This window comes from Loxodonta africana, chromosome 3, assembly GCF_030014295.1.
Source record: "Loxodonta africana isolate mLoxAfr1 chromosome 3, mLoxAfr1.hap2, whole genome shotgun sequence".
Taxonomy (NCBI): Eukaryota; Metazoa; Chordata; class Mammalia; order Proboscidea; family Elephantidae; genus Loxodonta; species Loxodonta africana.
In genome coordinates this window covers 9,808,546-9,825,917 of record NC_087344.1, presented here as the reverse complement: position 1 = coordinate 9,825,917, position 17,372 = coordinate 9,808,546, and the positions used below count along the sequence as shown (strand labels likewise).

Below are 17,372 nucleotides of genomic sequence, written 5' to 3'. Positions count from 1 at the left end.
TGGTAACCTGTGTCTCCCTTTGCCTCTCACAGGCCTGGAGGTTGTTATCAGCTCTCCACATTACTACCCCTCGGGTGCTCCATTATCCCTTGTTGTTTTGCCCTAAACTTGCCTCCACCTTTGTAATAAATCCTTCAAGAAACTCACCTCATTCCTCCATTGGAGTATGCCTCTGTTTCCTGGCAGGACTCTGATACAATAACTGTAACTACCCCGTAGAGACATAGCTCTGGTGGCACAACGGTTAAGCACTCAGCTGGAAACTGAAAGGTCACTGATTGGAACACCCCCTCCGCCAATGATTCCAGGGGAGAAAGACCTGACAATCTGCTCCTGTAAAGATCAAAGTCTGGAAAATCCAAGGGGGCACTTCTACTGTGTCACACAGGGTCACTATGAGTTGGAACCCACTCGACAGCACACAACAACACCGCACAGAGTTAATTATGCAGATTCAGTGATAGGATGCATGTGAGTGATTGGCCTGGTCCCCGGCACATAATAAACACTCAGAACTCTCATCTGTTGGTTTGTTTCTGTGATGGTTGACATGTTGCTGTGCCGCTGGAAGCTACGTCACCGGTATTTCCAATACCAGCAGGGTCACCCATGGTGGACAGGTTTCAGCAGAGCTTCCAGACTAAGGCAGACTAGGAAAAAATGCCTGGTGACATCCTTCCAAAAATCAGCCAGTGAAAGCTCTATGGATCACAACAGAACGTTGTCCAATATGGATCACAACAGAACGATGTCCAATATTGTGCCAGAAAACGAGGCTCCCAGGTTGGAAGGTCGCAACAATGGACTCAAACAAACCAATGACCATGGAGATGGCTCGGGCTCAGACAACGTTGTGTTCTGTTTTACTGGCAACAATAAATATAAATATAAATATAAATATAAATATAAATATAAATATAAATATAAATATAAATGTAAAACCATTCCCATCGACTCAGCCCGGCTCATGATGACCCCATGTCTTACAGAGTAGAGCTGTTCCATAAAGTTTTCTTGACTGTAAACTTCACAGAAGCAGATCGTTAGGGCTCTCTTCTGAGGTGTCACTCAGTATGTTCCAACTGTTCCAACCTTTAGGTTGGAAGCCGAGCACAGACTGAGAAATAAGAAAGCCCAATATTCCTATCTTTGTTTGCTACGGGCAGGGGGAGGGTCAGGGTCAGGGTAAGTGTTAGTGTTAGGGTTACAGTTGGGGTTAGTATTAAGGTTACAGTTAGAAAACTGGTCCTCAGTAATCTCTCAACGGCAAAGAGTCGATGAAAAGGGGAAGAAAAACAACGTCCCCCTGAACGGACCAAGTCGTAAAAGTCAGAAATCTAGAACTGAAATGCCCATATTTCACTTTTATTGGTTACCCTTCCCCCATTGGCTTTCCCAGTGACCTGCGCGTGTTAATATTCACTATTTCACTCTCCAGTTTTGATGTGGTTTACCCTTTAAATTTTTTTTCCCAAAGAGGTACTGACTTCACGGTTGCAGACTTGGCCCCTCAACATTAGCAGCGTTCTACCTACCTGGTCCTAACCTGGGCTCCATGTGACATTAAGTGACAGAACATTCCATGAGGGGGTGATGAACTGCTGCTGGTGACCACAGCTTTTCGTGTTCGTGCCACTGTGTTTTATTAGATCTTGTGCTGAACTATGGAACTTACACCCACAAATAGTGGCTCTTTTGAAACCCCCGAGACTCCTTGAGAAATAGGAAATGTGAGGCTCTGTAGTTCCTCCTCTGTTATCAGTGAGAATTTGGGGAACTAAGGCTAAGACCACGGCTGCTTTCCTACGAAGTGAGTGTTAAACATCTTGCTTTCTTTGGTTACAGAAAAATTAGAGTCTAACTTGATTCATCCGGAGGTGGTGCTGGGCTGGCATGAGGGTCATCTCCCCAAAGTGGCCCATATGAATTTCTAAGGGGACGTTCAAATGGGCATAGACAATATTTTTATTGTTTGGATTTGCTTTTAGAGACAAAGTTTAATTTCTTTAGAAATAAACACATTTAAAGCAGTGGTTCTCAGCCCGGGGTGAGTTTGCTCCCAGGGGATATTTGGCAATGAACGGTTAATGGACTCAGCTGCTAAACGAAAGGATGCAGGTTCGGGTCCACCCAGAGGTACCTCAAAAGGAAGGCCTGGTGGTCTATGTCTGAAATATCAGCCACTGAAAACCCTGTGGAGCAAAGTTCCACTCTGACACATATGGGGTAGCGGTGAGTTGAAGTCAACATGAGGGCAACTGCTTTGATTTTTTTTTTTTTTTTTGCTGGGGTGGAAGACATTTTTAACTGTCCTGACTTGGGTTAGGGGTGCTACTGATATCTAGTGTGGAGGCCGGGGATGCTGCTCAACACCCTACAATGCACAAGGCAGCCCCCACCACAGAGCATGGTCCAGACCCATATATCCATAGTGATGAGGCTGAGAAATCCTCATTTAAAGGAAACCACGATTTTTTTTTCCTTCAAATTAAAATGGGTCAAGGGCTAAAAAGATGAGAAATCAAATAAGAAAGAAGCTTCCCAGGTAAGTTCATCTACAGAAAACTCCGTATCTTCAGGAAATTCTTAACCATTGACTTGTTCTTGTTAGGCGCCATCGAGTTTGTTCCCACTCATAGCGATCCTAGGTACAAGAGAACCAACCCTGCCCCATCCTACGCCACCCTCACAATCATAGTAATGCCTAAGCCCATGGTTGCAGCCACTGTGTGTCAGTCCATCTCACTGAGGATCTTTCTCTTCTTCACTGATCCCCTACTTGACCAAGCACGATGTCCTTCTCCAGGGACTGATCCCTTCTGACAACATGTCCAAATTATGTGACACATAGTCTCGCCATACTTGCTTCTGAGGAGCACGCTGGCTGACCTTCTTTCAAGACAGATTTGTTTTTACTTCTGGCAGTCCATGGTACATTCAATATTCTTTTCCAATACCACAATTCAAAAAGGTCAATTCTTCTTCTGTCCTCCTTACTCATCGTCCAGCTATCACACGCATAGGAGGCAATTGAAAACACCATGGCATGGGTCAGGCGCACCTTAGTCTTCAAGGTGATACCTGTGCTTTTCAACACGTTCAAGAGGTCTTTCGAGGCAGATTTGCCCAGTGCAGTGTGTCTTTTCATTTCCCGACTGCTGCTTCTGTGGGTATTGATTGTGGGTCCAAGTAAAATTAAATCCTGAGCAACTTCAATCTTTTCCCCGTTTATCATGTTGTTGCTTATCGGCCCAGTTGTGAGGATTTCTGTTTCCCTTATGTTGAGGTGTAATCCATACTGAATGCTGTGGTCTTTGATCTTTATCAGTAAGTACTTCGAGTCCTCTTCATTTTCAGCAAGCAAGGTTGTGTCATCTGCTTAACGCAGGTTGTTAATAAGTCTTCCTCTTATCCTGATGCCTCATTCTTCTTCATACAGCCCAGCTTCTTGGATTAGTTGCTCAGCATACAGATTGAATACTTATAGTGAAAGGATAAACCCTGAAGCACAACTTTCCTGTTTTTAAACCACGCAGTGTCCTCTTGTTCTGTTCAAACTGCTGCCCCTTGGTCTATGTACAGGTTCGTCATGAGCACAATTAAGTGTTCCGGAATTCCCACTCTTCACCATGTTTTCCATAATTTGTTATGATCCGCACAGTTGAATGCCTTTGCATAGTCGAAAAACCACAGGTAAACATCCTTCTGGTATTCTCTGCTTTCAGCCAGGATCTATCTGACATCAGCAATGGTATCCCTGTTTCCATGTCCTCTTCTGAATCCAGCTTGAATTTCTGGCAGTTTCCTGTAGATATACTGCTGCATCTGCTTTTAAATGATCTTCAGCAAAATTTTAATTGCATGTGATATTAATGATATTGTTCTATAATTTCTGCATTCGGTTGAATCCGCTTTCTTGGGAATAGACATAAATATGGATCTCTTTCAGTCGGTGGGCCAGGTAGCTGTCTTCCAAATTTCTTGGCATAGCCTAGTGAGCACCTCCAGTGCTGCATCTGTTTGTTGAAACATCTCAGTTGGTATTCTGTCAACTCCTGGAGCCCTGTTTTTCACCAATGCCTTCAGTGCAGCTTGGATTTCTTCCTTCAGTACCACTGGTTCCTGCTCATATGGTACCTCCTGAAATGGTTGAACATCAGCCAATTCTTTTTGGTGTAGTGACTCTGTGTATTCCTTCCATCTTCTTTGGATGCTTCCTGAGTCGTTTAATATTTTCCCCAAAGAATCCTTCACTGTTGCAACTTGAGACTTGAACTTTTTCTTCAGTTCTTTCAGCTTCAGAAAATTAGAGCATGTTCTTCACTTTTGGCTTTCTAACTCCAGGTCTTTGCACATGTCATTAAAACATTTTACTTCATCTTCCCGAGCCACATTTTCAAATTTCCTGTTTAGCTGTTTTATGTCATCATTCCTTCCTTTCACTTTAGCTACTCGACATTCAAGAGCAACTTTCAGAGTCTCTTCCAACATCCATTTTGGTCTTGTCTTTCTTTCTTTTCTTTTTAATGATCCCTTGCTTTCTTCATGTATGATGTCCTTCATGTCATTCCACAACTCATCTGGTCTTCAGTCATTAGTGTTCAATGCATCAAATCTGTTCTTGAGGTGGTCTGTAAATTCAGGTGAGATATACTCAAGGTCATACTTTGGCTCTTGTGGACTTGTTCTAATTTTCTTCAGCTTCAACTTGAACTTGCATATGAGCAATTGATGGCCTGATCTGCGGTTGGCCCCTGGCCGTGATTTGACTGATGATATTGAGCTTTCCCATCGTCTCTTTCCACAGATGTAGTCGATTTGATTCCTGTGCATTCCATCAGGTGAGGTTCATGTGTACAGTCACCGTTTATGTTGGTGAAAAAAGGTATTTGCCACGAAGAAGTCGTTAATCTTGCAAATTTCTATCATGTGATCTCCAGCATCACTTCTATCACCTAGGCCCCTATTTTCCAGCTACCTATCCTTCTTTGTTTCCAACTTTTGCATTCCAATCAATAGTAATTATCAATGTATCCCGATTGCATGTTCGAACAATTTCAGATTGTAGAAGTTTGTAAAAAAAATCTTCAGTTTCTTCATCTCTAGCCTTAGTGGTTGGTGTGTAAATATGAATAAGACATATTTGGTTTTTAACACTTTAAAGAGATCTTTTGCAGCACATTGGCTCAATGCAATGTGTCTTTTGATTTCTTGGCTCATGCTTAGGTTAATCACTGCCTCACTCTATAACAATCTTCGTGCTTTAAAAGAAATGGTCAATAAAACTCTAAGGAGGGTGCTGCCAGAGGGAAGAAAGAGACTTGGAATAAAAAAATGCATGGTTCTCAAATCTCACACATGTAATGTGAAATAACTTTGTCCTCGTGTCGTCTAAGTAATTGATTATGTCCTCAAAAAAACAGATCCAATTTATTCAACAAATAGTCATTGAATACCTAAGATGTACTTTCATCCAGAACAGTAAAGTCATTGGAAACATATTGAAAATTGAAAGGCAAGTGTATTAAAATTCACATTATGTTAAATTTACATATTTTGTTTATGCCCAAACCAGATTTTATTGAAATTTTGTTCTCCTGGTTTTAATAGAGGCTAACACATCAAGGGAGTCCCTGAGTGGTGAAAATGGTTAAGGGCTTGACTATTAACAGAAAAGTTGGCAGTTCAAATCCTCTGAGAGCTGCCTCAGAAGAAAGGCCTCATGACCTCTCTTCCGAAAAATCAGCCATTGAAAATCCTATGGAGCAGCTCTACTCTGCACACGTGTGTTTGCTGTGGGTCGGGATCGACTCAATGGCAGCCCTTTTTTTTTTTTTTTTTTTAACTCATCAATACGATTTTCAAAATTGATTTCTGGAAAAAATTAACTATTAAAAAATACACAGAAACATGTACTTAGGGTCACACATTTTTCCTTTTGTTTCAGCCTCCATTATGACTTGATATTTAGTTCATTCTGGACTTTCTTGCATTGTTTTTTATTTTAAAAAAGAAATTACATTAACATAGCAGCTATCCTGATTGTGCCTGGTGGTGTAGTGGTGAAGAGCTATGGCTGCTACCAAAAAGTCAGCAGTTCGAATCTACCAGGTGTTCCTTGGAAAACCTATGGAGCAGTCCTACTCTGTCCTATAGCAGTCCTACTCTGTCCAGAATCGACTCGATGGCACCTAACAACAGCGACAACAATCTTGATTGTGCAGGAGTCCCTGGTTAGTTAGCTTGGCTGCTAACCAAAAGGTTGGAAAATCCAGTCCACCCAGAGGCACCTTGGAGGAAAGGCCTAGCAATCTCTTTCCAAAAAATCAACCATTGAAAACTCAATGGAGCACAGTTCTTCTCTGACACACGTGGGGTCACCACGAGTGATAGCAACTGTTTGTTTTTATTTTTTTTTAATCTTGATTTTTTAGGTTTTGCCACCTCAAATTTTGTGCCTGAGGCAAGCGCCTCCATCAGTTTAACCTAGTCCTGGTTCTGACTGTGAACTTTTAGCACAGATTCACAGTCTATTTTCCAGGAAATAGAATAGCATCATCAGCATCCCTTGCTTAATAACAATCTATTATCAATAATAATCTCTTAGTCACGCCTGTCTAAATGTAAAGGAAATATCATATTATGGCAGTGCCAGGTGTTCATGCCCCTACAGGAAATTTACCTTGAGAATATCCTAGAAGAGGTAATGCCCATGTATGATGGTTAATGTTATGCGTCAGCTTGGTTGGGCCATGATTCTCAGTGCTTTGGCAGTTACTGTAATGATCTAGTTTGGCAGTTATATAATGATGTAGTCATCCTCCATGATGTGATCTGATGTGATCAGCCAATCAGTCGTAAGGGGCATTTCCTCGGGGGTGTGGCCTGCATCCAATATATATATGGACATTCTGGCAAAGCTCACTTGCTTGCTCTGGATCCGCCATTTAGCTCATCATCATGTGACTTCCGGCTCTTGGGATTTGAGCTAGCTGCCTGCTGTATTGCCTGCCGATCTTGGGATTTGTAAGCCTCTGCAGCCTGTGAGCCAGCAACCTGCTGGCTGACCTGCCGACCTTGGGTTCATCAGCCCCTGCAGCTACATGATTTAGGAGAAGCCTCCAGCCTGATGCCTGACCCACAGACTTGGGACCTGCCGGCCTCTACAACAACAACCTTACTTGAAGAAAAAAATTTGTAACTGTAGAAAGACTGTCAAAAATTCCCAAATCATAAAAATAAACCATTAGAAATATAGTAATTTGAAGTTTACTTAAGGTCTACTCATGAAAAGATTACCATTTCTCTTACTTATTTAGTGCTGCCTTAACACAAATGACGAGTGGGTGGCTTTAAAGAACAGAAGTCTATTTTCTTATACTTCTGGAAGCTAAAAGTTCAAATTAGGGTCTCAGCAGGGTCAATTCCTTCTGTGAGCCTCTCTCACAGTATCTGGTATCTGCTGGCAATCCCGGGCATCCCTTTGCTTATAGACAATCCTTCCATGGCATCTGTCTTCCCCTTGGGTGTGTCTCTGTGTCTGTTCTCTTTTTATAACTCGGAAGTCATGCTACCCTGCACCAGCATGGCCTCATTAACATAACAAAAGAACACTCCTATTTCCGAACAGGGCCATATTTACAGGTACTACAAAAGCCAAACCACTTGCTGTCAATTCCAACTCATGACGACCCCATGTGTCACAGTAGAGCTGTGCTTCACAGGGTTTTCATGGCTGTGACAGGACTTTCTTCTGAGATGCCTCCAGGTGGGTTCGAACCGCCAACCCTTCAGTTAGTAATCAAGTGCTTAACCATTTGCACAGCCCCAGCTGTACAACATCAAATAAACTTGCCATTTTTCCTGTCAGTGTTAGACCTCTTGATTATAAATATTGAATTCTTGTTGTGCCAAGCTTCTGTGACCTTAACAATTTCCAACTGTGATAAAATTATTTTATGTGTAACCTGAAACCCTCAGGTTGCCTCTGCCCATGCTACAAATGGAGCCCTGGTGGCTCAATGGTTAAGTGCTCTGCTGCTAACCGAAAGACAGGTGGTTCAAACTCATCCAGTGGTTCCTCGGGAGAAAGACCTGGAGATCTGCTCCCATAAAGATTTCAGCCTAGAAAACCCTATGGGGCAGCTCTACTCTGTCACATGGGGTCGCCATGAGCTGAAATAGACTCAACAGCGCCCAAAATCAACAGCATGCTATAAACATGGTTTATCAACACAGATGTCTCGATTTACGTAGCTAGCTTTTTGACGACAAGACCTCAGATTGCCTTTCTTCCTCTTCTCTCTCTCAGCAAAATCCCTCCTCAGGGTTTTGTGGTTGTTGCTGATGAAGCATCTGGTATCTGCTCAGGCATGCATTTCCCTTGCGTGTATCCACTTTGACCTCCTCATCAGAGCTCCTCACACGCCTTCCCCAAGTATCTGCCCCACACTGCACAGTGGTCTTCACCCGTGGCCAAGTCAAGCGAAGTCCACAGAATGCCCAGGTTCATCTTGACTTGGGCTGTAAAGTCCAAAGCTTGGGGCTGCCATGGTCTTCTGGTACCCAAAGCTACTGTGCTTGATCACAGAGTTACACCTGATTTATACACACCACTGCAGAAATTAAAAGAAGTCCACGAGAGCCACAGTATGACCTTGAGTATACCCTATCTGAATTTAGGGACCATCTCAAGAATAGATTTGACACATTGAACACTAATCACAGAAGGCCAGACAAGTTGTGGGATGACATCAAAGATAGCATACATGAAGAAAACAAGAGGTCATTAAAAAGACAGGAAAGAAAGAAAAGACCAAAACGGATGTCAGAAGAGACTCTGAAACTTGCTCTTGAAGGTATAGTAGCTAAAGCGAATGGAAGAAATAATGAAGGAAAAGAGCTAAACAGAAAATTTCAAAGGGCAGCAGTCAAGGAAAGAAAAGATGTATTGCATTGGGCAAATGTGCTGCAAAAGATCTCTTTAAAGTGTTAAAAAGCAAAGATGTCTTATTCAAATTTATGCACCAACCACTAAGGCCAGAGATGAAAAGACTGAAAATTTTTTTTACAAACTTCTACAATCTGAAACTGTTCTAACGCGCAATCGGGATGCATTGATACTTACTGTTGATTGGAATGCAAGAGTTGGAAACGAAGAAGGATTGGTAGCTGGAAAATAGGGACCTTGGTGACAGAAGTGATGCTGGAGATCACATGATAGAAATTTGCAAGATTAACGACTTCTTCGTGGCAAATACCTTTTTTCACCAACATAAACGGTGACTGTACACATGAACCTCACCTGATGGAATGCACAGGAATCAAATCGACTACATCTGTGGAAAGAGACGATGGGAAAGCTCAATATCATCAGTCAAAGCAAGGCCAAGGGCCGACCACAGATCAGGCCATCAATTGCTCATATGCAAGTTCAAGTTGAAGCTGAAGAAAATTAGAACAAGTCCACAAGAGCCAAAGTATGACCTTGAGTATATCTCACCTGAATTACAGACCACTTCAAAAACAGATTTGATGCATTGAACACTAATGACTGAAGACCAGATGAGTTGTGGAATGACATGAAGGACATCATACATGAAGAAAGCAAGGGATCATTAAAAAGAAAAGAAAGAAAGACAAGACCAAAATGGATGTTGGAAGAGACTCTGAAAGTTGCTCTTGAATGTCGAGTAGCTAAAGTGAAAGGAAGGAATGATGACATAAAACAGCTAAACAGGAAATTTGAAAATGTGGCTCGGGAAGATGAAGTAAAATGTTTTAATGACATGTGCAAAGACCTGGAGTTAGAAAGCCAAAAGTGAAGAACATGCTCTAATTTTCTGAAGCTGAAAGAACTGAAGAAAAAGTTCAAGTCTCAAGTTGCAACAGTGAAGGATTCTTTGGGGAAAATATTAAACGACTCAGGAAGCATCCAAAGAAGATGGAAGGAATACACAGAGTCACTACACCAAAAAGAATTGGCTGATGTTCAACCATTTCAGGAGGTACCATATGAGCAGGAACCAGTGGTACTGAAGGAAGAAATCCAAGCTGCACTGAAGGCATTGGTGAAAAACAGGGCTCCAGGAGTTGACAGAATACCAATTGAGATGTTTCAACAAATGATGCAGCGCTGGAGGTGCTCACTAGGCTATGCCAAGAAATTTGGAAGACAGCTACCTGGCCCACCGACTGAAAGAGATCCATATTTATGTCTATTCCCAAGAAAGCGGATTCAACCGAATGCAGAAATTATAGAACAATATCATTAATATCACATGCAATTAAAATTTTGCTGAAGATCATTTAAAAGCAGATGCAGCAGTATATCTACAGGAAACTGCCAGAAATTCAAGCTGGACTCAGAAGAGGACATGGAAACAGGGATACCATTGCTGATGTCAGATAGATCCTGGCTGAAAGGAGAGAATACCAGAAGGATGTTTACCTGTGGTTTATCGACTATGCAAAGGCATTCAACTGTGTGGATCATAACAAACTATGGAAAACACGGTGAAGAATAGGAATTCCGGAACACTTAATTGTGCTCATGACAAACCTGTACATAGACCATGGGGCAGCGGTTTGAAGAGAACAAGGGGATACTGTGTGGTTTAAAGACAGGAAAGTTGTGTGTCAGTGTTCTATCCTCTCGCCATACCTATTCAATCTGCATGCTGGGCAACTAATCCAAGAAGCTGGACTATAGGAAGAAGAATGAGGCATCAGGATTGGAGGAAGACTCGTTAACAACCTTGCTTGCTAAAAGCGAAGAGGACTTGAAGTACTTACTGATGAAGATCAAAGGCCACAGCTATCAATATGGATTACGCATCAACATAAGGGAAACAGAAATCCTCACAACTGGACTGATAAGCAACATCATGATAGATGGGGAAAAGACTGAAGTTGTTCAGGATTTAATTTTATTTGGATCCACAATCAATCCCCATGGAAGCAGCAGTCAAGAAATCAAAAGACACATTGCGCTGGGCAAATCTGCCTCGAAAGACCTCTTGAAAATGTTGAAAAGCACAGGTACCACCTTGAAGACTAAGGTGCGCCTGACCCGTGCCATGGTGTTTTCAATTGCCTCCTATGCGTGTGAAAGCTGGACGATGAATACGGAAGACAGAAGAAGAATTGACGTTTTTGAATGGTGGTGTTGGAAAAGAATATTGAATGTACCATGGACTGCCAGAAGTAAAAACAAATCTGTCTTGAAAGAAGGTCAGCCAGCGTGCTCCTTAGAAGCAAGGATGGTGAGACTATGTGTCGCATAATTTGGACATGTTGTCAGAAGGGATCAGTCCCTGGAGAAGGACATCGTGCTTGGTCAAGTAGGGGATCAGTGAAGAAGAGAAAGACCCTCAGTGAGATGGACTGACACACAGTGGCTGCAACCATGGGCTTAGGCACTACAATGATTGTGAGGGTGGCGTAGGACGGGGCAGTGTTGGTTCTCTTGTACCTAGGATCCCTATGAGTGGGAATCAACTCGATGGCACCTAACAAGAACAAGTCAATGGTTAAGAATTTCCTGGAGATAAGGAGTTTTCCGTAGATGAACTTACCTGGGAAGCTTCTTTCTTATTTGATTTCTCATCTTTTTAGCCCTGACACATTTTAATTCGAAGGAAAAAAAAATCGTGGTTTCCTTTAAATGAGGATTTCTCAGCCTCATCACTATGGATATATGGGTCTGGACCATGCTCTGTGGTGGGGGCTGCCTTGTGCATTGTAGGGTGTTGAGCAGCATCCTTGGCCTCCACACTAGATATCAGTAGCACCCCTACCCCAAATCAGGACAATTAATCATGTCTCCCCCCCAGCAAAAAAAAAAAAAAGAAAATCAAAGCAGTTGCCCTCATGTTGACTTCAACTCACCGCTACCCCATATGCATCAGAGTGGAACTTTGCTCCACAGGGTTTTCAGTGGCTGATATTTCAGACATAGACCACCAGGCCTGCCTTTTGAGGTACCTCTGGGTGGACCTGAACCTCCATCCTTTCGTTTAGCAGCTGAGTCCATTAACCATTCATTGCCAAATATCCCCTGGGAGCAAACTCACCCCGGGCTGAGAACCACTGCTTTAAATGTGTTTATTTCTAAAGAAATTAAACCTTGTCTCTAAAAGCAAATCCAAACAATAAAAATATTGTCTATGCCCATTTGAACGTCCCCTTAGAAATTCATATGGGCCACTCTGGGGAGATGACCCTCACACCAGCCCAGCACCACCTCCAGTTGAATCAAGCTAGGCTCTAATTTTCTGTAACCAAAGAAAGGAAGATGTTTAATGCTCACTACATAGGAAAGCAGCCGTGGTCTTAGCCGTAGCTCCCCCAAATTCTCACTGATAACAGAGGAGGAACTACAGAGCCTCACATTTCCTATTTCTCAAGGAGTCTCGGGGGTTTCAAAAGAGCCACTATTTGTGGGTGTAAGTTCCATAGTTCAGCACAAGGTCTAATAAAACACAGTGGCACGAACACGAAAAGCTGTGGTCACCAGCAGCAGTTCATCACCCCCTCATGGAATGTTCTGTCACTTAATGTCACATGGAGCCAGGTTAGGACCAGGTAGGTAGAACGCTGCTAACATTGAGGGGCCAAGCCTGCAACCGTGAAGTCAGTACTTCTTTGGGAAAAAAAAAATTTAAAGGGTAAACCACATCAAAACTGGAGAGTGAAATAATGAATATTAACACGCGCAGCTCACTGGGAAAGCCGATGGGGGAAGGGTAACCAATAAAAGTGAAATATGGGCATTTCAGTTCCAGATTTCTGACTTTTACGACTTGGTCTGTTCAGGGGGACGTTGTTTTTCTTCCCCTTTTCATCGACTCTCTGCCGTTGAGAGATTACTGAGGACCAGTTTTCTAACTGTATCCTTAACACTAACCCCAACCGTAACCCTAACACTAACACTTACCCTGACCCTGACCCTCCCCCTGCCCGTAGCAAACAAAGATAGGAATATTGGGCTTTCTTATTTCTCAGTCTGTGCTCGGCTTCCAACCTAAAGGTTGGAACAGTTGGAACATACTGAGTGACACCTCAGAAGAGAGCCCTAACGATCTGCTTCTGTGAAGTTTACAGTCAAGAAAACTTTATGGAACAGCTCTACTCTGTAAGACATGGGGTCATCATGAGCCGGGCTGAGTCGATGGGAATGGTTTTATATTTATATTTGTTGTTGCCAGTAAAACAGAACACAACGTTGTCTGAGCCCGAGCCATCTCCATGATCATTGGTTTGTTTGAGTCCATTGTTGCGACCTTCCAACCTGGGAGCCTCGTTTTCTGGCACAATATTGGACATCGTTCTGTTGTGATCCATATTGGACAACGTTCTGTTGTGATCCATAGAGCTTTCACTGGCTGATTTTTGGAAGGATGTCACCAGGCATTTTTTCCTAGTCTGCCTTAGTCTGGAAGCTCTGCTGAAACCTGTCCACCATGGGTGACCCTGCTGGTATTGGAAATATCGGTGACGTAGCTTCCAGCGGCACAGCAACATGTCAACCATCACAGAAACAAACCAACAGATGAGAGTTCTGAGTGTTTATTATGTGCCGGGGACCAGGCCAATCACTCACATGCATCCTATCACTGAATCTGCATAATTAACTCTGTGCGGTGTTGTTGTGTGCTGTCGAGTGGGTTCCAACTCATAGTGACCCTGTGTGACACAGTAGAAGTGCCCCCTAGGATTTTCCAGACTTTGATCTTTACGGGAGCAGATTGTCAGGTCTTTCTCCCCTGGAATCATTGGCGGAGGGGGTGTTCCAATCAGTGACCCTTCAGTTTCCAGCTGAGTGCTTAACCGTTGTGCCACCAGAGCTATGTCTCTACGGGGTAGTTACAGTTATTGTATCAGAGTCCTGCCAGGAAACAGAAGCACACTCCAATGGGGGAATGAGGTGAGTTTCTTGAAGTATTTATTACAAAGGTGGAGGCAAGTTTAGGGCAAAATAACAAGGGATAATGGAGCACCCGAGGGGTAGTAATGTGGAGAGCTGATAACAACCTCCAGGCCTGTGAGAGGCAAAGGGAGACACAGGTTACCAAAACCAAAGAATCCAAACCCAGTGCCGTCGAGTCGATTCTGACTCATAGCGACCCTAAAGGACAGAGTAGAACCGCCCCATAGAGTTTCCAAGGAGCGCCTGACAGATTCAAACTGCCGACCCTTTGGTTCACAGCCATAGCACTTAACCACTATGCCACCAGGACTTCCGAGGTTACCAAAGACCTGGAGAAAACTGTAGGAGCCTTTGGGTGGAGAAAAACAACCAACCCATGGGCTCATGAGGAGGGAGCTGGGGAAAGAAATATCCCCACTTCACTTTCCTTCCTTCTTCCAATCTCTTGCCAGCACACTCCATTGACCATGCCCATTCAAACACCTTCTGGAGTTCTGGTGCATCCAGACCAGCTTTCTGGGGCACAGTTCAGGGTGGAGAAGGGGGAAGTGTGGCTCCTGAAGACTAATGGAGATCGCCCATTAAGTTATTAGCTTTATTTAGTAGATCAGGAAACTGAAGCTCAGAGATGTGAAGCCACTAGCTCAAAGTCACACAGCACAAGTTCTGTAGCTGTGGGACTGGATATTCCAATATGCTGACCCCAAGATCTGTATCTTCTATGGTATCCTATTCTGTTTCTTTGAGGAAGTCTTCTCTGCTTATTCTGATATTAGATTCCCAGTCCAGTTGCCACTGCGTCGATTCTGACTCATGGCGACCCCACGTGTGTCAGAGCAGAACTGTCCTCTATAGGCTGAATTTTCAGAAGAAGATTGCCAGGCCTTTCTTCCAAGGCTCCTCTGGGTGGACTGGAGCCTCCAACCTTTTGGTTAGTAACTGAGCCTGTTCACCATTTGCACCATCCAGGGACTTCAGCTTTAACATTTACTGTTATTAGAATTTTAAATATAAAAAAAAAATCTTTTGGTAACCAAGTCATCATGCATTTGTTAACTGCAGTGCTGAGAAACACACCGAAAAATCGGTAACTTTGGACAAGAAATTGAAAGTGATAAAACAAATAAGGCCAAACCACCACTGTGATACGCCATGTTGTTTGGAGCATCTGCTGGAAATACTCAAGAAAAGAAAACTATCTTTAACCTAGGCTTACATTTAGGTTTGAACATGTCATCGGGCAAAAAAAAAGGGAACAGTGCTGGTCGCCTGGCTACAAGCACCCTCCCATCCACGATGTGTCCCTAAGCATGAGTGATGGTGTATTTTCGCGTTCCAAGAATACAACCGTCCCTTTTAATATTTGTCCATATGGAGAATACTGAGTTAGGCAAACGTTGAGTTATGAAAGGTCTTTGGGGGCATAAAATGCAACACCATACAAGTCGGGGAGAGGAATGGGGAGAGGCGGAGGCAAGAGAGGGTGCTGTGAACTAAACCCAGGTGTTAGCCAAGGGGTCAGAAACTCAACCCCATTTCCCACATTATTCAAAAGCACCCCTTGAGACATCCTAGGTAATTGACCTAGTGTCATTTTTAGTGCTTCTGTTCTACCTCCTGGCTCCTTGCATAGTGCCTGGGGTCTTAAAAGCTTGCAAGCCATCCAAGACACAACTATTGGTCTCTATTCACCTGAAGCAGCTGAGAAAGAAGAGTCAGGAAGAGACGGAAGAAATGGCATGTGTGACTAATTGCCTCCATCAACAACTACCTCCTTTGCCATGAGACCAGAAGAAAGTGGATGGTGCTCGGCTACTGTAATCGAACATTTTGATCAAAGATTTTATAGAAGAATCCTGATCAAAGTGGTAAAATGCAGAACAATTTCAAATTCTTATGGAATCCAGACATTCTGGAGCCATTGAGGCTGGACAAACCCCTGAAATTGTTTTCCTGAAAGAATTCTTTAAACCCTAAACCAAAAATATCTCCCAAAGTAGTCTGTAAACCAAACAACAACTAACTTAGCTTATTTAGTAACTAATGTCTGCCTCGAACAGTGTGCTCTTTGGAAGAATTATGTCTATGGGATCAAATTGACCACAGCAACTGGAAAGGTCAGGTAGGAAGCTGAGGTGGCAGTGAGTTTATGTTAATTGAGGAGGAACAGTTTGGTAGAGGGGGGTGACAATGGTTGTACAGTTGAAGAATGTAACCAATATCACTGAACTGTGCTTGTAGAAATTGTTGAATTGGCATGTTTTGTTTTACTGTTTATACTTTGCACAAGAATGAAAAAATGAGATACCAAAAACAAAACATCAACAAAAACAAAACCATCCCTTGAGCAGGTAATGGCTCATGATCTGCTACAGGATGCTGGTTTTAAGAATTCTCCATGTGTCCCATTCTTTCTAGGGAACTAGAGACCAATAGAGACCAAAATACGGGAAGGAGTCAACACAGCACAGGGAAGAGATGTACGTGGTGGCACGTGTCCAGGCCACATGTGACCACAAGGGGCTCCATCGATCAGCAGATCATTCCTTTGTCTTTAGCCAGGAAACAGCAGCAAGGTCAGCTGGCGGCTCTGGTTGGGTGGACACAGTGTCTTTGGTGTCTTTTTTCTGTACAAACTCTGATGGCTTCTCCAGAGTCTCCTAATTGGGGGAGATAATATGGAGAAAAGCTGAAGAGAAAGTACCACACCAAAACAGATGCTGTCAAGTCACCTACAACTCCTGGTGAGCCCATGTGTGTCAGAGTAGAACTGTGCCCCATAGGGTTCTCAATGGCTGATTTTTCAGAAGGGTTTTCTTCTGAAGCTTCTCTGGATGACTTCAAACTCTAACTTTTCAGTTAGCGGTCGAACCCATTAACTTTTTGCACCACCTGGGGGCTCCCAAGAGAAATTAACACCTCCAAAGTTAACTAAAACTTCTAGTATGCCTCGAGATGACAGCTAGAATTTCGGAATGGTCCAATGCTCATTAAAGATGCCCCAATATTTGACTCTGCAGCCCTTTCCCAAAGAACACCAGGATGATGGTTCTTTTCTAGTTTCTGTTTTAATTTTATCTTTTTATAAACGCCACGTGTTTCCTGCATGCCAGGAGCATTGTAAGCCTTTATATGACCACATTCAATCCTCATGATGAGATAGATAGTGGTAACCCGTACTACCCCCATTTTACAGATGAGGAAGCTGAGGCGTGAGAAGTTAAGTCACTTGCTCAAGGTTAGGCAACGTATAAGTGGTGGATCTGGGATTTGAAACTAGGCTGCACTTAAACACTACAGTGATGGCACCTGTGAGGATCAATCACGATTGTAAGGTTGTTTCCTCAGCACCGAAAACAGTGCCTGGCATATACTAGACACCGAATAAATATTTGTTAAATAAATGATGACATCGGGACAAACATCCTTTGGATATCTGTGG

General features: G+C 43.1%; 1 protein-coding gene across 1 annotated transcript in view; it reads right to left on the bottom strand.

Annotated features, from left to right (window-relative positions):
• Positions 1-13,187: 13,187 nt before the first annotated feature.
• The window catches only part of LOC100655219 (adhesion G protein-coupled receptor E4-like), a 73,575-nt gene continuing 69,390 nt past the window's right edge, over positions 13,188-17,372 (bottom strand). The window contains exon 16 of the mRNA XM_064280429.1: positions 13,188-16,590. Coding sequence (XP_064136499.1) covers positions 16,471-16,590 — 120 coding nt within the window. The 3' untranslated portion in view covers positions 13,188-16,470. The remainder of the gene's footprint in view (positions 16,591-17,372) is intronic.